This window comes from Rhineura floridana, chromosome 1 (genome assembly GCF_030035675.1).
Source record: "Rhineura floridana isolate rRhiFlo1 chromosome 1, rRhiFlo1.hap2, whole genome shotgun sequence".
In the NCBI taxonomy this organism is placed as follows: domain Eukaryota; kingdom Metazoa; phylum Chordata; class Lepidosauria; order Squamata; family Rhineuridae; genus Rhineura; species Rhineura floridana.
In genome coordinates, this window is record NC_084480.1 from 267,804,339 (window position 1) to 267,827,959 (window position 23,621).

A 23,621-nucleotide genomic window follows, 5' to 3' on the forward strand; every position below is an offset into this window, starting at 1 on the left:
GGCTCTTGACAGTGATCCTACCGTTACGTTCTCAGAATCCATTCCCCCCATCCATGTGTTGGGGGCATGTTTGCAGAGCCTGCCAAACACACATAGGCTGCTCCGATGATCTGGGACTCTGATTGTGTAGGGTTCCAGATCATGGGAAGAGTCTACGTGTGTTCTGCAGAGGGAAAGCCTGCTGACATGCCCTAACACAAGGATTGGGGGTGTGGGCAGGACCTGCCAGGGACAGCAGGTGCATTCCTCCCCCCCGCTCACAAAATTGTTGATTGTGGGAAAATGATTGAATAGAATTGAAGAAAGCTATTGAAAGTGCTTTGCTTAGTTCATCATTCTTCTGTGTCTATCTTGAGAAGGTATCATAGGAGCCTCCTTTAGAAAACAGCAAAGAAAGATTTAGACTGCAATCCTATACATTTCTACGCAAAGTACATCCTATTGAGTTCAGTAGGGTTTATTCCCAGGAAAGTGGGCACAGGATTGCAGTCTCAGAGCATTCTTTCTTTACATGTATCTTTTACACATGAAGGTAAAAACAAAACCAGCACAAGCTAATAACTCTTTGATCTGGAAAACCCATCCCAGAGTTAGGTTGTTGTTATTTTGTGTTTGTAATCAGGCAATGTGCAGCCTGATCCTGTGCATTTTTACATAGATTCTTAAATAAACATGATAAAGCAAAAAAACACATTTATATCCTGCCCTTCCTCCCGGAGGGAGCTAGTGATACAACTTAAACACTTCTATATATATATATATATATATATATATATATATATATATATATATTAATTAAATCGATTGTAAATATTTTTTATGGATACAGATATATAGTTACATTCTCTTGTAGCTCTGGAAAGCATGGAAGGCTATTATTATAGAGACAATGTATCAGTAGAAGAATTTCAAGCTCAGGTTAATGCAGCTTCTTTGGAAAAAGTGAAGCAGTATAACCAAAAACTCAGGTAAGTAATCAGCTATATCTGTCTGTCCTATCCAAGACCTCACATTTAATTTCTACTCTTGAAACAGTTTGGGCAAGTGAAGTCATATTTAGTGGCTCTCTAAGCACAAGCACCTTTAGGATTGTAAAGTATTATTAATATTATTGACCTGGTCTACAAATTAGTTAAAATATGAATGTATGAACGTTAAGTCAATATGACTCCTATGCCCTATTGTAAGTCAACATAAGCATGTGCAACTGAACAAATGCTTATTGCTTCCCTGTTTACCCCTTCCTCTGTTTCCTCTGTGGCCAATTTTAGATTGCAAACTCTTGGGGGCAGGGAACTGTCATCTTCTCTCTGTAAAGCACTATGCTTATTGATGGCACTGTATAAATAACAGCAGCAACATATTATATTAAACGCAACTAGTCTGACTAATTTGTTTATTAAAAATAATACTTTTTGCAAGTGTTCACAAGCAATCTGGTTTGGATAAAATGGCCCAACTTCATAAACTAGTTTATAAAGCTGGGAATGAGCAGCAGGCCCACATGTCCCTTTCCCTCCCCTCATCCCCTGGATCAGTTGATGTCCTAATATCATGGTTAATAGACCACCTCTTTTGTCTGATGTACATTCTTTGATTTGTTCTAAATTGTTTGATTGGATTTTAATACTATATGATAACATGGTTGTAACCCCTCCTGGGTCCTTGTGAATGACAGGTAAGGAATCACATAAATCAACCGATTGATTGATATCCTGCCCTTCCTCCCAGTAGTAGCCCAGGTCGGCAAACAAAAGCACTAAAAACACTTTAAAACATCATAAAAACAGACTTTAAAATATATTAGAACAAAACAGCTTTAAAAACATTTTTAAAAAGCTTTAAAAACATCTTTTTTAAAAAGAAAAGGTTTAAAAACATACTAAAAAGCAATTCCAACACAGACGCACAGTGAGATAAAGTCTCAACTTAAAAGGCAGTAGGTGCCAAAAAGATAACAGAAATGGCAGCTGTCTAATATTTAAGGGGATATTTATTTTTTAAATATTTTTAAACAAAATTTATACATTGCTTGATTGTAAAAACAAAACACCTCGAAGCGGCTTGCAAGAAACTACTACTATTACTACTACTACTACCTTCCTCTTCTTCTTCTTCATTCCACCCTTCCTCCCAATAGGAGCCTAGGGCAGCAAACAAAAACGTTAAACACTCTAAAAATATTAAAATTATCAATATAAACAGTTAAACACAAGTAATTATAAACAATCTCTATAACAATTAAAATAGCAGTTAACTAAAAGAGATTAAAACACATCAACATTTGTGTGTCTGGATAGGCTTGCCTAAACAGAAATGTTTTAAGCAGGCGCTCCCTGTATTATTTTCAGTGTCTGCTTAAAACATTTCTGTTTAGGCACTGGTGACTTCAAGATCGGATTACTGCAGAGCACTCTATGTGGCGCTTCCTTTGCACTTGACTTGGAAACTGCAGGTAGTGCAGAATGCTGCTGCATAGTTTCTGACAGGAGTGAGTCCCTGTCAACATATAATACCTCTCCTCAGAGATATGCACTACCTGCCAATTTGTTACTAGATTAAGTTCAAGGTGTTACGATTAGTATATAAAGCCACTAACAGCTTGGGACCAGTTTACTTGCAGTTTCCAAGTCAAGTTCCATTGATTCTAATGAGGCGTACATCGACATGAATATACCTAGAAATGAATCTACAACATGGTTTTTGCAATCAGTGTTGTAAATCTATTCATGTTAAAGATTTACTTTCAGAGATTTATTTTACGAAATATAATAAGCTAATGTAGTCTTAGGCCAAGTTTTAGACCTAATCATCATTTGGTCCTGGTTTCTTATAGCTAACTGTGGTTTGAATAAACCACCATTCCCTGTATTCATATATAATGAAGAAACTATGGTTTGTTTGTAGCTTTAAACTTTATCTTGTCATATGTAAGGGGAAGGCTACTATACAAGCCCAAGGCTCACTGTAGTATTCTCCCCTAACAGAAAATCATGATTTCTATCTCAACTAGGCCTTACTCCTACATAATTTCTACCTTTACAAAAAAGATTTATCTTACAGTTTAAAAATGCTAAAGCTAATATTTTCTGTGCATTGAATAAGCATTAAGATTTCATGCTTGTCACTTTAGGTAGATTAGAAAATATTGCCTTGTTTGGGGCATTTTTCCAAGTTTTCCATTAGCTTGCCTCATAAAATTGGATTAAGGTCCTAAACAAACATATAGTAATTAAGTGAAGTGCTTTGGAAATTTGTATGCTGTCCTCAGCTTGCCATGTTCTCTGAAATACCAAAGATAATATTGTGAAAAGCCATGTGTTGTACTTTTCACATTTTCTATAAGTATTAACTACTTGGTGGAAGACATTATTTCATTTTTTTTCATAGGTTACACTCTGAAACTAATCTGGTGTTACAGCAGAGCAGTTCTGTACTTATACTGGGAGAGGGAACACACTGCTGCTGTGCTGGTAAAATGACTGCCAAATCCAATGTGTGCTCAGCTTGTGAAGGCATGGAAAAAATACACACTTCGTAGCAAAGAGGACAAACCACTACCACACCCCCTTGCAACACCACATACAGTTTGCAAGATGACATCCCAGTATCCCCCACTTAACCAGCTACTGGCTTAGCCACCAGTTATTCTGCTAGAGCTAATCCCCAGGCAGGGTTCAAGTCCTTTAATTCTCCTCAGAAGCACAGTTTGATGAGCACAAGAACCACAAAGGGAAGCAAGGAGAAGAAATACCATCCAGTATCCACAGAGCTCCCTGGGCAGGGGGCTTGCAGAGAGCACTCCAGGGACAAGGTTTCAAGATCCAACCAGTGAAGGAAAGACTGTTTTGCCAAAACACAAAACAAGGCTAATTAGAGATGCACAGTGACAGCAGCAATCTCCACTAGCTTACTCCATAGGGTATAGAACTGGGAAGCAGAAGCCCCAGTCATCCTCTGTTTTTGGAAGGGGGAATCCAGTCCAGAGACTCAATCATGTACTGCAAATGCCACAGAATAGTTCTGTAACCACTCAGCCATTGCAGCAGATAGCAGTCAGGCACATCATTGGGCATTTGTCTTTCCCTCCACTCCTCAGCCCTAAGACTCAGCCATAAATGCCAGGAGCACAAGAGTTGCTGAAGGATCCATAGTCAGGAGAAATAGCTCATTGAATCCATGGTACAACCCTACACTAGGAAAATGAGAAGCCCCCTTACCCCCCAAGGCACCTGAACTTATTAGGAGAAGTGTGACATGAACCAATAGCCTGGCTTCTACATAGACCTATCAGCTCTTTTGGTACCACTCCAAAATAGCAACCCTGCTATTTTGTCCAATAGGCCAGCCCAGTCAAGTAGCATTCCAGCAGGTCTCTTTGCCCCTCCCCTCAGCATGCTCCCTTCCCTCCCATTCCCAACTGCCTCATACATCCTGGCATTTCACCCATCCCTCTTCTGCACTGCCCTCTCACTGTCCAGGCAAACTGAGTGAGCAGAAAGAGGAGGGCTCACTGTCCCAAGCCCATCAAGCACCCTGCCCCCAGAGTCCATCCTGAGGCCAGCTCATGCCAAGATGGGGAAAGGGTTAGGGTTTCCTATCTACCACTTCCTCGCAACAAAGAAACAATGGACGTGGCACTATCAAAGGGAACTGTATTTTCTGAAATAAAAGTTGACATTTTCCCTATGAGTCTGGCCATCACAGCGGGTATTAGCTCCACCTATCGTGCGAAGGCAAGAATGTCTTTGAAGTCAAGACTAGGGGCGTCAGGCCCCTCCCACTCTCCAGTTCATTCTTGCCTTCGTACGAACAAGATTGGATCTTAAGCGTAGCAAGTAGCTTTTAGCTAAGTTTCGCGTATTTGTTTGAAGTCCTTCCTTTCCCTGTTTGTGTTTAACTTTCCATTTAAGTTTGAGGGTTCCCTCAGAGACCGCGGCTGCAGTTCTCTACGTTTCTTGGCCAATTTTAAGCCTTTTATTTTTTGAGCCTTTATTTCAGCATATCTCCTTACTTGTTTGAGGCTTGTTTGAGGGTTCCCTCAGAGACCGCGGCTGCGGTTCTCTTCGTTTCTGTCCGTTTTTTATTTAAGCTTATTTCCCTTACTTGTTTGAGGCTTGTTTGAGGGTCCCCTCAGAGACCGCGGCTGCGGTTCTCTTCGTTTTTGCCCGCTTTTGAGCTTTCCCCCTGGCTCTGTTGCATCCATCGGGAGCTCGCGGCTCTATTTTTTCCTTCTGCTGGGCTGTCTCAAGCAGCGCTCTGAGGAGCTTTTGGAGAGACCGCGGCTGCGGTTCTCTCCCAGGTGGGAGCTTGTGGCTGCGGCTTCCTGCCCTCTCTTTCTCCCTCTCTCTCCGTGACTTTAATTTTCGCCGCGGAGAGCCCTTTACTCGGCGGCGACAGCGGCTTCCCTCCTGCTGCCTTTCCCGACACAGGCGTCTCTCGGCAGTCTCCTTTTGGGGTTTTTTAGAGCCGCAAGTGCGACTATAGATCCCGCGCCTCCCCCTGCGAGACTGTGCTGGGCAGCCCTTCCCCCAGTTCGTTACCAGTCGGCCGCCATTGCTTCTTCCCCCTCCGCCATTTTCGGATCATTTTTTCCCGCTCTTTCTTCTGGGCGCCATTTTTGTTGAATTCAAATTTCCCGCCTTTTTTGTTACCCCTTTATTAACCAATGGATACCTTCCCTGCAAGTTATCTGTATGTGTGTTGTATGTGTGTTGTAGACAGACTTACAGGGCTTCCTTACACACAAATTTACAGTGGCTGACTTGTACTAAATTTGAATTATATTCAGTACCATCAAGGCTGGAGCTTTAATATCAGTGGCTGACTTGTACTAAATTTGAATTATATTCAGTATCATCAAGGCTGGAGCTTTAATATCAGTGGCTGCCTTGTACTAAATCTGAATTATATTCAGTATTATCAAGGCTAGAGCTTTAATATCAGTGGCTGACTTGTACTAAATCTGAATTATATTCAGTATTATCAAGGCTGGAGCTTTAATATCAGTGGCTGACTTGTACTAAATCTGAACTATATTCAGTATTATCAAGGCTGGAGCTGACTTGTACTAAATCTGAATTATATTCAGTATTATCAAGGCTGGAGCTTTAATATCAGTGGCTGACTTGTACTAAATTTGAAGTATATTCAGTATCATCAAGGCTGGAGCTTTAATATTAGTGGCTGACTTGTACTAAATCTGTATTATATTCAGTATTATCAAGGCTGGAGCTTTAATATCTGTGCCTGACTTGTACTAAATCTGAATTATATTCAGTATTATCAAGGCTGGAGCTTTAATATCAGTGGCTGACTTGTACTAAATTTGAATTATATTCAGTATCATCAAGGCTGGAGCTTTAATATCAGTGCCTGACTTGTAATAAATCTGAATTATATTCAGTACATCCTGCCCCCTCTGTGGCCGTGTACCACGCCTGAAATCCAGCCTACAGCACTAATCTGAACTATATTTTGTACATCCTGCCCCCTCTGTGGCTGTGTACGAAGCCTAATATACAGCCTATATTACACAGCCTATATTGTTTTAACGCTGATACCACAGTGCATCCTGCCCCCTCTGTGGCCGTGCACTTAGCCATCTGCCAGTGTATCCTACCCCCTCTGTGGTCGTACACTGTGCCAGTTCGGGTCTTTACATCCTGCCCCCTCTGTGGCCGTGTACTGCACCCAAGTTAATATAAGATGGCAGAACAGCCAGGCATGTCGCAAGCAGTCAATATGATGCCAGATCAGCCAGGCATGTCACAAACAGCCCAGCCGCAACACTCTAAGGCGACTAAGCCTAAGCATGTTAAAGCAATGGCTAAGACAAAACATCTTTCAAGCCATAGCAAACCAGATCAGCCAGGCATGTCACAAACAGCCCAGCCGCAACACTCTAAGGCGACTAAGCCTAAGCATGTTAAAGCAATGGCTAAGACAAAACATCTTTCAAGCCATAGCAAACCAGATCAGCCAGGCATGTCACAAACAGCCCATCCGCAACACTCTAAGGCGACTAAGCCTAAGCATGTTATAGCAAACCAAAGCGGCCACGCTATGCCTCTGTGCCAACCCCCACCACTACCACAGCAACTCAGGCACACATAAGCGATATACTTCATTCCCCTGCTGCTTCCTCTGACGAGGAAGATTTTGCTGGCTTCCACACTCAGCCTTCGCCTAACCAGCCTCCCTCCGTTTTACCGTCCCAAACATCTGCTCCAATAGCCACTCAGGCACAAACATCTACCACAACTGGGCTGCTGCCATCCCCTGATTTCCTCTTCCAACTTCAAGCCATGCTGGCATTTTTCACCCAAATGCAGTCACCACCACAAGTTCCTGCCATACCCCAACTCAACATGGACCAACGTGCATGTCATGAAGCTCATCCTTCCTGTTCACCTAACCCCTTTGATGTAGCCAGAGGCAGAGTTTTTGACGAAGCCTCGTATGCAGAGGAGTCATCCTTCACTGACCACATTGAAGGAGATGACTGGAGCGAATATTCAGATCATGAGGATACATCGTATCGCTTGTTTAATGCTTCAGACTATCAGCCCCTGGCACGCAGGGTAGTTAATACCCTTGGTCTCCAGACTGCGCCTTCAACTTCCTCCACCCCAGCCATCAAAGGGGCCAAGGTTCTCAAATCCCCTGCACCTACTGAACATTACCTTCCGGTGCCGGACCCGATTGCCAAATTGGCCTCTGAAGAATGGGCTCACCCATTCCATTCTCGCCGCTTCAAGAACCTGGCTGACAGGTTTTACGCCCTAGCTCCGGACTTTGCCACCAAGTTAGATGTCCCTGGCATAGATGAACCAATCGCTCACCTCATTTCACGTTCTCTCTTGCCCAGGGAAGGGGAATCCCAACTAAAGGACACTACTGAGCGATGAATAGACTTCGCCCTCCGCAAAAATCATGAGGCCACTGCCCTCTCCATGCATGCCTCCACTTCAGCCTCCATTTTCTCCAGAGCAGCTATGATGTGGCTAGATGATCTTCTAGAGGACACTACCCCTGATCCTGTCGCCCTCAGAAGGTCACTGGTAAAGTTGCGTAAGACAGCAGCTTTTGTGGCCGATGCCACCTTGGATACCACTCAATTGGGGGCACGAGCCATGACGGCTCAGATAGTCGCTTGACGAACCCTCTGGCTTCGCCACTGGCAAGCTGATTCAGCGGCCAGAATGAATCTGTCCAGGGCAGCCAGAATGAATCTGTCCAGGGCTCCTTACTCCGGATCGTTACTCTTCGGCGAGGAAGCTCTAAAGGCAGTGCTGGTTGATCCCAAAGACGCCCACAAACTGGTTCTGGCCACTGTCCAGAACATCAACAACAGGCCTTTCAGGCGATCTCCTTCCTTCCGTACTAACCAGCCCTTTCGAGGAACGCAGCCAGGAGGACGAGGCCGCAACTTCAGATCCTATGACCCCAATTCATTCAGGGGCTCCTGGAACCGATGCTTCCAGGGCAGAGACCTACGGCTGGCTTGTCAACTTCGACAAAAGCCATCTCCAACCAACTCAACGCCTACTACATCTAGGGGCAATGTTGGACACCCTGCAGGCAATGGTATTCCTGGCTCCAGATCGCATCGCTGCCATCACAAGCATCGCAAGGTCCCTGATGCAACAAACATCAGCAGATGTCATGCTTCTAGCCAGGGCGCTCGGAATGTTCATTTCTACAATCCATATTGCGCCATGGGCTCGAGCCCACACTCGGCATCTTCAATGGATTCTACTGCCCTTTCAACAGGACATTGCCAGCTCCAACCATCGCAAAGTTCACTTGACCCCCGCGCTGCGCCTATCATTCCGCTGGTGGACGACGTCCCAACACCTCTCCAAGGGCACGCCGTTCAGAGAACCACACAGAACTGTTGTAACCACAGATGCCAGTCTCATCAGCTGGGGAGCCCAATGCAACTCCCAGTACGTTCAGGGGGTTTGGTCCACCACAGAGCAGACTCAAAACATCAACTGGCTGGAGCTAAAGGCTGTACATTTAGCTCTACTTCATTTTCAGTCTCTGTTCCCTTTGGACCATGTCCTCATTCGAACGGACAACACCTGTGTAAAATCACATTTGAACAGACGGGGGCACCAGGTCTCGTCCTCTGCAGGACCTAGCCTCCCTCATCTTTGTCTGGGCAGAACATCATCTACAATCCCTGAAAGCAGAACATCTCAGAGGGATTTGGAATGTGACAGCAGACTGGCTCAGCAGACAACAGGTTTTTTTGGGGGAATGGAAACTTCACCCAGCCATTTTCCATCGTCTTCAGAGTCGGTTCGGCGAATGCTCAATCGACCTGTTTGCCTCCAGTCGCAATTGCCAACTTCCCAGGTACTTTGCCCGATACCTGGATTCAACAGCGGAAGCAATAGATGCTCTGACAATACCGTGGCCAGACGGTCTCTTGTACGTCTTTCCTCCAATACCATTGTTAGCCAAAACCTTGAGGAAAGCGCGAACTGAGAGGGCACAGCTGGTTCTGATAGCACCATTTTGGCCACGCCGACCGTGGTTCTCAGATCTTCTGGCAATGCCAATGATGGAGCCTTGGACACTTCCAGTCAGGCCAGACCTCCTATCCCAGGGTCCAGTATGGCACCAGGACCCTACTTGACTCAATCTAACAGCGTGGCATTTGAACGGGGACACTTGAGGTTAGCTGGCCTGTCTGACGCTGTGATTGATTTTATTTTGGCCTCGAGAAGACCATCTACCACTCGTATTTATCAACATACTTGGGTGGCTTTCTCCAAGTGGTGCCAGTTCCAGCACCACGATCCCTCCCAGGCCACCATGCAACAGGTGCTGCAATATCTCCATAGCGGCTTCATGATGGGACTTAGACCCAACACTCTAAGCCGACATGCGTCCACTCTGTCGTCCATTCTCTCAGTGTCCTCTACTGGAGCTCCTATTTCCTCACATCCGTTCATCAAACGTTTTTTGAGGGGAGTCGCCCTACGCTCTCCGGCTGTTGTCCATCGGTTTCCCTCATGGAGTTTGCCGAAAGTTCTGCAGGCCTTGCAACGCCCTCCATTTGAACCCATCAGGACTGTGCCCCTCTGTATACTGTCCTTCAAGGTCTTGTTCCTGATCGCAATCACATCTGCCAGACGTGTTTCGGAGTTGGGCGCATTGTCTTCTGCTCGACACCTCTGCGTCTTCCATAAGGACTTGGTTGTGCTGAAGACTGATCCTTCCTTCCGTCCCAAGGTTGATTCGGTTTTTCATTGCAACCAGGACGTTGTTTTGCCTTCCTTTTGCCTGAATCCTACCCATCCTCTCGAGAAGGCTTGGCATTCGTTAGATGTCCGGAGGGCTCTCAAGACCTACCTGTCTAGCACCCAAGAGATTCGACGAATGGAGTCTCTGTTTGTATCCTTTCATCCAAGGTCTATGGGACATAAAGTATCCAATTCTACCTTATCCCGTTGGCTAAGGGCATGTATTACTTTAGCATATGAGTCTCTGAAGCTGTCAGTTCCAGCTAGTATAACGGCTCATTCTACCAGGTCAGCTGCCACTTTGGCTGCTTTTGCCACTAATGCTCCTGTTGCCGATATTTGTAGGGCTGCAGTCTGGTCTACCCCACACTCGTTTATAAGGCATTATAAAATTGATCGCTATGCCTCTGCTGACGCTTCTTTTGGCAGACGAGTGTTGCAACAGGTTCTTAATCAGGACTAGCATGTGTCCCACCCTGTATGGGCTGCTCTGGTACATCCCGCTGTGATGGCCGGACTCATAGGGAAAATGGACCATTGGTCTCACCTGAAGGGTGATTTTCCTATGAGTATGGACATCACGGCCCTCCCAGTTGGAGGATGACTATATATTTTCTAATGTGTTATATATTACTGTTACGCTATTATATTTAAATTTAAGAGTGAAGTCAAGACTTCTAGTTCTGTTATACCGCTATGTTGGAATCATGTTACTATGCATGGTACTATTGTGTTATTTTCCTGCTGCCAGGCCTGTTGGCCTTGTTCTTGTATTTTTAGATATTTCTCCTTAGACTCGCTGCGAATGAACTGGAGAGTGGGAGGGGCCTGATGCCCCTAGTCTTGACTTCAAAGACATTCTTGCCTTCGCACGATAGGTGGAGCTAATACCCGCTGTGATGTCCGTACTCATAGGAAAATCACCCTTCAGGTGAGACCAATGGTCCATTTTCATAGAAACATAGAACAGAAAGGGACGTCATCTATTCCAACCCTCTGTTGATTTATTGAGTTTTTTATATGCCGCCTTTCCACAGCAAGCTATGCCCAAAGCTGCTTATTACAAACATTCAAAATATATCAAAATACAAAGCACAAAATACAAAGAGAAGTCAGTTTACAAAACATAACAATAGATTCAAATAGAACAAAACCCAATGTTTTAACAAACAAAATAAATTCAATAGTACAAAAGACATAATCTAGATTTAAATACATAAGTACAAAGGGGGGAAAAAGAAAAAAGCCAACAGGTGCTCGTCTTGCTGCACTCCAAGGAATCTAAGAAGCCTGGCTTAGATGGTTCAGAGAGGAGGTATCCTCTCTCCAGGCTAAATGACTTACAACTGGCTCCTTCTTCTCTCCTCCAGAGGAGACCAATAGCAGTAAAAAGGAAAATGCTTGGAAGGGCAATGATAGTGAGTCCTCTTCCCCAGCTTCCTGGAAGTTCCAATGGCTAGTGAAGGTCTTATTGTGCTCAGTAAGACACAGGATATTCACTTCTACAGCTTCATGGATAGGGGGTCATCCAGCCTCTGCTTAAAAACGTCTTCCCAAGGCAGTCTGTTCCATGGATTAACAGAATGTACCATCAGGATGTTCTTCTTTATGTCTAGTTGAAATCCCCTTTCTTGCAATTTTAATCCCTCTCGAGCAACAGGGTCAAATTCACATTTTCCATATGACAAGTCTTTCAAATATTTAAAGATGACTGTCATACAGTCTCTTAATTGTCTCTTCTCAAGGCTAAGCATGGTAAACTCCCTCATCTTCAATCTTTCCTCAGATGACTTTAGGCCCATCACCATGTTTTGTGTGAAGAAAAAGTGACATCTAAAAAATGAAGTTGTAGCACTTCTTTCTACAACTTTTAACTAAACCCGTTTCCAAGGTTTAGCATATTTTATTTTAATAAAAGCTTTGGCTCACACCATATGGTGGGTGTGTTTCATTTTCAAGACAGCTTGCCTCAAAATTATTAATACTTTCACAATAAGTTTCAAGGGAGGGTTGCATTAAATTAATATTTACTCTTCACTGATTTATATGGTAGTTCTTTCTTTGTGCTGGAATGTTTTTAAAAAGTCATAATAGGCCAAAGGTCTTTGCTTTAAAAGTACATTATAAAAGCTTTTGAATCATCAATATATTGTAGATGTTTGTTTTTCTCAGGGCATTTTACCTGGACAAGTCAAATCTTCCTCCTAATTCAACCTCAAAAGCTGCTTATATAGACAAGGTAAACCAAAATGTTATGTGTTCAATTAACATTTCATCTGAATTAGTTCTGCCGTGGAGCAATATTGCAGTGCATGTTGTCCACAAGAAAAAATATAGTTTCTTGGGACATAATAAGCTAAAAAAATGGATTTATCATATGAGTTGAGTTGAGTTGAGTTTATTTACAGTCAAATTGACCCTTCAATACAAAATAATATTACAGTATAAACAAGTATAAATGGGATCATTTTGATTTAACAGCAGAAAAATATATACTCAAGTAAAAACAGTATACAGAAAGAAAACATTAAAACTAAATTATTGCACCTTTATTTTCCTACGTTTAATAGCAGCAGCACTAAATTTGGCAACAGCAAGTGTCACCTCCGGTTTATAATCACCTAATAAATAATCTAGGTAGAAAGAATCAGTTTTAGCTGGAAAAGGTGACAAAATAGGCGCAATTAATTCATATCTTATATCATGGTAAAATATACAACGAAGAACATGTTCATTCGATTCAATTTCTCCATCAGCACAGGGGCAGATTCTCTCAGAATATGGGGTTTTGTTATATCTGCCAGACAATACAGCAGATGGGAGTATGTTTAATCTAATTAGGGTAAAAGCCCTTCTATAGTTGGGGAGTTCCAGAGTTGAGAGGTATGACATTAAGGTGAAAAACTTTGGATTATGTCTTTGTTTCCTTACAAGGAGTAAGTGATGCTGGAAATCGATGTCTCTAAGTCGTTGTTTGATTATCACACGAGCAGAATCATAACCCAGATGGAAAATATAAGGCAGAGAAAAACCTAGGTTTAATAGTTTATCGTGGATCATTTTTTCCCCAAGGAGAACAACATTTATCTGAAAGTACATGCGGAGCCAGACCTATGGGACTAAAAATCAATTTCAGCCATAATAATATTCTCAATTTCCATACACAAGACTCAATAGATTGAAGACCACATTCTAATCTCAATATGTAATTTGGGACACAAGTAGGAACTCCTAATATTGATCTTAAAAAGGAGTTTTGAATGGGTTCTAGTTTGGAAAAGTTAGTATATGTACTAGTTTGGGCCCCATATAAGAGTTGTGGGAGAATTTTAGCAACAAATACTTTTATGGCTGGAGAGATGATTTGGTCCCCTTTGGTATAAAAGAAAGATAGTAAGGCCTTTGTTGTACATCTGGCAGTTAGCAGGGAGGAGGAAATATGCATCTGATAGGAACCTGATGCTTGTAATACAATACCAAGGTATCTGATAGTTTTCACTTGCTCAATCGGCAGTTTATCGATCCTCCAAATGTGTTTTGTCTTTTTTTTAGTAAAGACAAGAACTTTGGTTTTTTGTCGATTAACTGTTAGTTCTTCAAAACAGAAGGATGTCAGAGCTGCCAACAGTCTTTTAAGGCCAATGGGTGTCTGTGAAAGAAGCAGTATATCATCTGCGTATAACAGGCAGGATCTCGGGATAGATGATAAGATTGGAGGGTGCGATGGTATAGATGTGAGTTTGGCCACTAAAGGATTTATATAGATGTTGAATAATATCAACTCAACTCAACTCATATGAAATTTTAAAGATGTTTTGTTTTAATATGTCTAAAGTCTTTTATTTTTAAGATGTTTTAAAATGCTTTTAGTGATTTTGTTTGCCGCCCTGAGCTCCTTCTGGGAGGAAAGGCGGGATATAAATTTAATAAATAAATAATAATTACTATAATAAATAATTCCAGAGGAAGGCAATAGTAAACCCCCTCTGAATACCGCTTACCATGAAAACCCTATTCATAGGGTCGCCATAAGTCGGAATTGACTTGAAGGCAGTCCATCATCATCATCATCATCATTGTGGGACCATGAAAGTAGATGCTGAAAGAGGACTGCAAAGGGTTCTATTTTATCTTTGAAGTGTTTTTGTTACAAACAATGTCATTTTCTATAAACTTAATGAAGAACTAAGCTGCAAGGTTAGCAAGAGGTATTATGAAATGAATCCAACCAAAAGGAGAAAGAGGTTGGGGATGGTTTTCTGTCAGATCTGCCTTAAATAGCAAAGCAGAAAAAGGAATACCATATAGCTGTAAACTTGTTGGAATTAATTTTCCCCCAAGCGTTCTGGCACTCTTGAGTCAATTTCTCATAAAGGGCCAGTTGCCATAGCTTATTTATACCTTTGAAGTGTGTTGTGTTCTAGAGATTCAGGTTGCTCAAGATGCAAAGCTCACTAAATCTATACCTTAGTTTCTTGTGCTGCTGCTTCTGTTGTATTTTTTTTCTCTATAGATGCACACACATGCCCCTGTTCATACATAGAACAGCTGACTTGTGTAAACAAGTAGCACCCTTACAAGTAGCCTTTCTGGGGGATGCATATGCATGGACCTTAAAGTACGAAACCAACAGGAGAGAAAAGTATCAGGAATAGGATAGAAAGGGCAGAAGGAATGGTTAGCAGCAGAAGTCAGTTGAAGTCTCTGGAACTATAAACCTGCCTTGAGAACATGGGAAGGTATTTTCAGAAAGAATAATTGTTATAATAAAGTGTGGCAGTTCATTAGTTCCATTGCCTTTATTTGGCCCTCTAGGAAGTGTAATCTGCCTGTTCAGAAAAGGTCTATTGTTAATTCCCTGTAATTGTCCAATTAAAGAACAAGAGCTTTGTTGTTTTGCTACATAATTGGTAAGGGTCCAGCTACTGCTTTGACGTCCTCTTGCTTCCTTAGTTTTTTTCTGGCTCTTTTTTGACCCGATGGGACCTAAAGTTATTGATCTTGTGCGCGAAGTGCAGATAGATAGTATGGTATCCTGAAGACAACCTATGCTCTGAATTTATCTTCAGGTCATTAAGGATAGCTACAATCAGGTTTTCATTGAGCTTGGAATCACTACTTTTGTTTCTGAGGCAGTGAATGTATTTTAATGACAGCAGCTTTGTCACTCTTTTGCAGCTGATGCGGCCTGTCAATACTCTGGATGAACTTTATCGACTAATGGTGTCTTTCATACGATCCAAGCGCACACCAACCTGTGCTTACACAGCTTGCAGTGCTTCGGGAGTTGGGCTACTGTCAGTCTCTTCAGAACTCTGTAGCAGACTTGGAGCTTGCCATATCATCATGTGCAACAGTGGAGTTCACCGGTATGATAATTTATCCATTTTCTTGATTGCTGTCATTGCTATCCAGTTTCAAGAATAATGATTTATTAAACATTTTTTTGTTCAAAAGAGAACGTGTGTACAGCTGGTATAACTGTTTAAGAGCATACCTGTGAGGTGGAAGTCTTTGATTCAAATCTCAATTTAGCTATTATTTCACTGGATAGCCTTAAACAAGCCATTAGCTCTCAGCCTTTCTCTATATCCAACACAGGGAAATACTGCCCTACCTTCTAGGGCTGTTCTAAGGGTTAATGAGATAATGTAGAAGACTTTGAGAACAGAAACCAACAATACAGGCAGTGTTAAGAATTTTTATTTCAGTGGAAGACTTACAGCACAGTCTTATACATTATTTTATGTTTATGTATATGGATATTGTTTGTGTATTTTGCTTTGTAAATTAATTTGATATGGTTTTTATTGTACTTTGTGTATTACATTGTAAACCCCTTTGAGGTCTTTCAGATAGTAAGTGGTCTATAAATGGAAATATAATATTAATAAATATAATAATGTCTATAGAAGTAATTCTAATGAGTTCAGTGTGGCGTTATCATGTAAGTGGATATAGGATAGCAGCCTTAAGAATCCCCTGTTGAAATACATGGCAGCTATGCTTAACAGCAGTTGGAAATATGTTTATTATTGTTTAAAATCATTATTTAAAAGTATTACAAGTGTAATGGATGATATTCTAGGAGACACATTTACACTTACTGTAAAAGTTCTGTATATAAAATAATGCAAAATAGAAACAATACATCCTTCCCATTTTAAAAATGTACTCTTAACTCAGCCATGTGCAAAATGGTTCTAAACAATTGGATTTTCATTTATCTACTAGCAGAAATCTTGCAGGAATTATTCTAGCAAATTTTATTTGCAGTAACATTTTACAATCTGCTGCATTAAATTTAGAAATGACAAAAGGATAGCTCCCATAATCATTTCCACTGCCTGAGTCACCAGAGATGTAGAGTTGCTGTCAAATATTCCAGTAGATGAATTCTTTGTTGCATGAATTGAGTTCTATTGGCTTAGCATAAGACCATGAAATATTATTTTCTGACATTATGTAAAATATACATTTAAAATGTTGCTGTCCCAAAATCAGTGAAGAGCTATCTCCTTGTGAACTACTCTACCCTAGTGTTGCTCTTGAATAGCTAATAAAATTACTTAGATTGTCTCAGGTGCCACTCTACAAGCTGGGTTTCAGTTGAGTTGGAGGTAGTTAACATAACAAAAGTTAATTGGGAGGATGCTGCTTCTAGAAATGCCACACCTCTTCCTGGAGACTCCCAGATGTTTTCTACCTTAGCAGAAGGTGGCAAGCAGTTTCTCTTAGTAGGCTACAAGGCTTACCAACAAACCTGCACCTCATGGCGGAAACAATTCATTTGGATCACCTCATCAGCACTTGTAAGGTAAACTCTCACTTCCCTGAGAAGTGCTTACCTGATCTTACAACAAAGAGATGGAACCATTTAGCTTCACCTCAGCTGCCTTTTCAGCCTTATTTATTATATGTTGCTAGCTGTTCTCCATATTGGGAAATATGTGCAGTACATCAGAACTAGTGTCCACAGTGAGCTATTTCCACCAGCATACTTTGGGCTCAAAACTGATAATCAGTGCACCACATAAAAATGGTCTTTGTGGCAGCTCATTCATTAATAAAGCTTTAAAAGTCCAGATGCATCTTTTTCTTCTTCCAATAGATTATTGGAAGTTCAAAGTCAGGTTCAAGGTTCTAGTTTTGGTGTACAAAGCCCTATACAGCTTGGGACCAGGAAACCTGAAAGACCGTCTTATCCCTTATACACCCAGTCGATCACTGCACTGTGCAGGCGAGGGCCTCCTGCAGATACCATCTTATCAGGAGGTCTGTTCTGCACCACATAGGAAACGGACCATTAGTGTGGCGGCACGTACCCTGTGGAATTCCCTCCCCTTAAATATTAGATAGGCACCATCTCTGTTATCTTTTCAGTGCCTATTGAAGACCTTCCTCTTTCAACAAGCCTTTTAAGTTGAGACCTATCCCAGTCTGCTTCTGTGTTGAAATGGTTTTTTAATATGTTCTTAAACCTTCTTTTTAAAAATGTTTTTATCTTAGATGATGTTTTGAAAGCTTTTTTTAAGAAATGTTTTTAAAGATGTTTTGTTTTAATGTGTTTTAAAGTTTGTTTTAAAGCTTGTAGTGCTTTTGTTTGCCACCCTGGGCTCCTGTAACAGAGCAGATCACTAGTTTGTACCAGAAAGTATATCCAGCTGTAGAAGTTGCAAAATATCAAGTTATGGAGTTTATATTCTAAAGGACCTCAGGATCCATGTTTGTCTGCCTTCTGCTGGTCTGAGAGGAATATAAGCCATCTTGTGGATGGGCACTGGAGAGTATCTGAGGCCAACTTACAAGTGAGAATCCAACTGGCAGTTTCAAGAATATAAACCCAGTCCCTTTTCTCTGCATTTTATATGAAACCTTGAGTGGTTTTCACTTTCTCATGAATAAAGAAGTAATTTATTTAAAGGTCACTAATTAGTGAAATCCAATCTAGACCTTATTTTTAGAGTAATGCAAGCATTCTTGGAGCAGTAACGAATTAATAATCTTTTGAAATCTGTATGTCCTGCTGAGGTTTTTTAAAGTCCTCTCAGCTGCTCAGTTTGAATGTGTGAAAGGTGAAACAAACATGTAAAATAAGCCCTGCTTTGTTGATGTGCATTGAGTATGCTCCCCAGCGAATTTGTGATTGTGTTAGTCTCAAGGGGGCTGCCTTACTTGTATATAGAACTTCCAGCATGGGGACAGGGACCTTGGTCAGTCAGGGTTAAATGTTGAATGGACTCAACTATCCTAGGCTTCTATATTGAAGAATAAAAGGGGAAGAATACATGCAGTTTAAAAGGATTGTGTGTATAATAACAGTGTACATTCACAGGAAATGTCCATTATGAACTGGCAACAAAATCATCTTTTCTTTTCAGTTAAGTACAAGCAATCTTTCACCTCAGTATGGAAAGTGGATGAATCTACTGGACTTTTGGAATCTTTGACCCTTTTCTGCTGTGTGTGTGTGTGTGCGATGCTGTTAGGTCAGGTGGAACTTCAGCTCCACCTTGTGATCGAAGGCAAAATAGCACTGTTTGATTTCTCTTGAATCCTCTAGCTTTCCCTTAGCCTCAGGAGGCCAGTTCTATTTTTGCCTTCACAATTTGTGGTCGCGTTAATTGGCGCAAGGAGATATTGGCTGGAAGAACGCCAACAGTAAGAACTACTCTGAACGGGTGTGAGCTTACCATTGACTGCCGAGCCAGGTGCTGTGAGGTCGGGTGAGAGACGTTCCTCTTGGCGCTTTGAGGTCGAGTGAGAGATGTTCCTCTTCGGCTCGTGCCTTTTTGTTGCTGCTCTCTTTGCCTGTTGCTGTGGCTTGTGCCTCCTGTTGTCGCCGTTGCGGCATGGCTTTCTCTCTTTGCTTTTTGCTGGGACTCCTCCTTCCCTGTCGCTACTGTTTTTCGTCGTGGACTACGCTCTATGACGGCTTGAGTTTTCATCACGGCAGTTTTCGCTACGGCTGTGTTCCTTTTGCCGTTGACTGTGCCTCTTTGCCATCATTGTGCTTCTGCCGCGGCCTGTGTTCCTCCGCTGCCACCATTGCGGTTCGAATTTTCGCCGCTGCTGTGTCTCTATCACCGCGGCTGTGTACTGAGCTCCCGCCGCTGTTGGGCCTTCGGGTCTCGGAGCACTCTCTATTTGGCGGGGAGTGGCGGGCGGCGGGTGTGGCGCGGTGGAACCGGGTCGTGGGGTTTTTTGGATGTGCCCACATTGTTGGGCTGCTTGGCGCCCCCGTCGAAGGTGGTGCAGTACAGTGTGCCCTTTATTGGCCGCAGCGGTAGTCCAAGAAGGAAGAACAGAACATCTGAAGGGGACTGTGTTTGTGTGTTTGGTTTCTGAATGAATGTTGGTGTGCATGCCTGATTGTGTTAGACGTGTGTGTGTGTTGTGTGTCCGTTTGTAAGTTTTTAATATGTGCTTGGGAAAGAGGTCTTTTCATCAATCGGGGGGACTTGAGGGGGGCCCAATTACCGTAGTGATGGGCAGAGGGAGGTATGGCGTTGTGAGAGGGATGGGCCAGGTTAGGGGAACGCGGCCTAGACATGTAGTGGCTGTGCCGTGTTCTGGTCCCTCTCACACCCGCAGGGTTGTTGGTTGTCCTCTCAGCCAACTCTCAGATCTCCAGTTGCTGCTTTTAAATGCCAGATCGGTATATAATAAAACCGCCCTCATCCACAATTTGATTGTGGATGAGGCAGCCGATCTGGCATGCATAACCGAGACCTGGGTGGGTGAGCAGGGAGGAGTTAGTCTCTCCCAGCTCTGCCCACCGGGGTACTTGGTTCAGCACCATGGTAGATCTGAGGGTCGGGGAGGTGGGGTTGCTGTGGTCTATAAGAGTTCCATCTCACTCACCAAGCACTATGTCCATACAGTCACTGGCCTGGAGTGCTTGCACCTTGTGTTGGGCCAGAGGGACAGGCTGGGACTCCTTTTGGTGTACCACCCACCTTGCTGCCCAATGGCTTCCCTAACTGAGCTGACGGAAGTGGTCTCGGAGGTACTGCTGAGATCCCCCAGACTATTAGTACTGGGGGATGTCAACGTCCATGCCGAGGCAGCTCAGGACTTCATGGCATCCATGACAACCATGGGGCTGTCTCAATATGTTAGTGGTCCAACGCATGTGTTGGGGCATACTCTAGACCTTATTTTTGCGACTGGACATGGGGATAGTGATCTGGATGTGGGGAGTTTTACATCTCTCCCTTTGTCATGGACAGATCACTGCTTGTTGAAGTTTAGACTTTCAGTAGCCTCTTCCCTCTGCAAGGGTGGGGGACCTATTAAATTGGTCTGCCCCCGGAGACTAATGAATCCTGAAGGTTTTCAAAAGGCTCTGGGAGTTTTTCCGGCTGACAGGACTGGCGCTCCTGTTGAAGCTCTGGTTGATCTGTGGAATGCGGAGATGACCCGGGCTTCTTGACACGATCGCTCCTATGTGCCCTCTCCTGTACAGAGCTCACACAGCTCCTTGGTACACTCCAGAGCTGAGAGCAATGAAGCAAGATAGGAGGCGGCTTGAGCGGAGATGGAGGCAAACTCCCGACGGATGCAATTATGTGCTGGTTAGTGCTTCTACCAAGCTATATGTAAGAGCGGTGAGGGCGGCTAAAAAACAACATTTTGCTGCCACCATCAATTCATCTCTCTGCCGCCCAGCGGAGCTTTTCAGAGTTGTCCGCGGGCTACTTCAGTTACGTCCACAGGACATGGTAGAACCATCGATGGCTCGCTGTAATGAGTTTGCTGAGCACTTCCAGCATAAGATCTCATGCATCCGCCGGGACTTAGACTCTCAATTTATAGCAGCTGATCCTAGTGAGGTGTCCGGAGCACAGTCTTGTCATGTTTTATTGGATGAGTTTCAGTTGGTTCAGCTTGAGGACGTGGACAAGGTGCTTGGACTGGTGCGTGCAACCACTTCGATACTTGATCCGTGCCCCTCTTGGCTAATAAAAACTAGCAGGGATGGAACAATTAGCTGGGCCAAGGAAGTGATAAATGCCTCTTTATGAGAGGGAGTGGTCCCTGACTATCTGAAAGAGGCGGTGGTGAGACCACTCCTGAAAAAACCTTCCTTGGACCCAGAAAGTTTCAACAGCTACAGACCAGTAGCAAATGTTCCGTTCCTGGGCAAGATCTTGGAACGTGTGGTTGCCGGCCAGCTCCAGGCGCTATTGGATGAAACCGATTATCTAGATCCATTTCAATCAGGTTTTAGGCCTGGTTTTGGCACTGAGACGGCCTTGGTCGCCCTGTATGATGACCTATGTCGGGAGAAAGACAGAGGGAGTGTAACTCTGTTGATTCTCCTTGATCTCTCATCGGCTTTTGATACAATCGACCATGGTATCCTTCTGGGGAGGCTCACGGAGTTGGGAGTTGGAGGTACCGCTTGGCTGTGGTTCCGCTCCTACTTGGCAGGTCGTCTCCAGAAGGTAGTGCTTGGGGAACATTGCTTGACTCCGTGGGCTCTCCAATGTGGGGTTCCACAGGGGTTGGTTCTGTCTCCCATGCTTTTTAACATCTACATGAAGCCGTTGGGTGCGGTCATCAGGAGTTTTGGAGTGCGTTGTCATCAGTATGCTGATGACACGCAGCTCTACTTCTCCTTTTCATCCTCCTCAGGTGAGGCTGTTGATGTGCTGAACCGTTGCCTGGCCGCGACAATGGACTGGATGAGAGCTAACAAACTGAGGCTCAATCCTGACAAGACTGAGATGCTGCTGGTGGACGGTTTCTCTGATCGGATGGTGGATACATACCCTATCCTGGATGGGGTTACACTCCCCCTAAAGGACCGGGTTCGGAGCTTGGGAGTCGTTCTAGACTCTTCCCTTTCACTTGAGGCTCAGGTAGCCTCGGTGGCACGGAATGCGTTCTACCAACTTCGGTTGGTAGCACAGCTACGTCCCTATCTGAGTAAGGAGGACCTTACATCGGTAGTACATGCTCTGGTAACCTCGCGTTTGGACTACTGCAATGCGCTCTACGTTGGGCTGCCTTTGAAGACAGTTCGGAAGCTGCAGCTAGTGCAAAATGCGGCTGCCAGATTGTTGACAAGGACCAAGCGGTCCGATCACATAACATCTGTTCTGGCACGCTTGCACTGGCTGCCAATATGCTTCCGGGCCAGATTCAAAGTGTTGGTATTAACCTATAAAGCCTTATACGGCATGGGACCACAATATCTGTTGGAACGCCTCTCCCGATATGAACCCGCCCGCTCACTGCGTTCTGCTTCGAAGGCCCTCCTCCGGGTTCCGACTCATAGAGAGGCCCGGAGGGTGGTGACAAGATCTAGGGCCTTCTCAGTGGTGGCCCCCGAACTGTGGAACAGTTTCCCTGAGGAGGTACGCTTGGCGCCGACACTGCTATCCTTTCGGCGCCAAGTTAAAACCTTCCTCTTTCCCAATGCATTTTAATTTAAGTTATTGATTTTTCATTTGTTGTAATTGATTTTAGACTGTTTTATTGTTATTTGTTTTTATTGTATTATATTGTGTATTTTAGTATTTTTGTTGTTCACCGCCCAGAGAGCTTCTGCTAGTCGGGCGGTATAAAAGTTTAATAAATAATAATAATAATAATTCTGCTCCCTGCTTTGATTCTTCCTCATTTCAGGCTTGTATTCTGTGTCTTAATGTATGTTTTTGATCTGTCTAATCTTGTTTCTGTTACTAAAAAACAAAACTCTGTTGCTGTTTGGCCTTCCCGTCCTACAGCAAGTCCTCAGTCCTTCTACCATTAATTACTGGCCCCTTTTTAGACCCAAGCTGTGCTATAGCTATCTCGCTCCAAGCTGCGCTATCTCACTGCCTGCCTGTTTTCCCTAGTGGGAAGCCTTAGCCTGGCAACAGCAGCATTCCCATTTGCCTCCTGCAATGAAAAATGGAAATGGACTGCCTTCAAGTCGATCCTGACTTATAGAGACCGTATGAATAGGGTTTTCATGGTAAGCGGTATTCAGAGGTGGTTTACCACTGCCAGAGCTTGGAAAAGTTACTTTTTTGAACTACAACTCCCATCAGCCCCAGCCAGCATGGCCACTGGATTGGGCTGATGGGAGGTGTAGTTCAAAAAAGTAACTTTTCCAAGCTCTGACCACTGCCTCCCTCTGAGGCTGAGAGGCAGTGACTAGCCCAAGGTCTCCCAATGAGCTTCATGGCTGTGCGGGGATTCGAACCCTAGTCTCCCAAGTCATAGTCCAATAGCTAAAGAAAAATCGGCCATGGCACCTAGGAAGGCCTGGCCGCTACCACCCTTTCCTTATCGTCCAGCAGCTCAGAACACTGCAGCAGCCACAGTGGGAAGCCAGGCAGCTAGCACCAACCCCTCTTCCAACAAGCT

At 43.6% G+C, this 23,621-nt stretch overlaps 1 protein-coding gene across 4 annotated transcripts in view; it reads left to right on the top strand.

Moving 5' to 3' along the window:
- The window catches only part of PREX2 (phosphatidylinositol-3,4,5-trisphosphate dependent Rac exchange factor 2), a 252,350-nt gene that overhangs the window by 201,897 nt on the left and 26,832 nt on the right, over positions 1 to 23,621 (top strand). For all 4 annotated transcript variants that reach the window (XM_061600721.1, XM_061600748.1, XM_061600730.1 and 1 more), the window contains 3 exons: positions 854 to 968; positions 12,432 to 12,498; positions 15,438 to 15,628. In XM_061600721.1, coding sequence (XP_061456705.1) covers positions 854 to 968; positions 12,432 to 12,498; positions 15,438 to 15,628 — 373 coding nt within the window. The remainder of the gene's footprint in view (positions 1 to 853; positions 969 to 12,431; positions 12,499 to 15,437; positions 15,629 to 23,621) is intronic.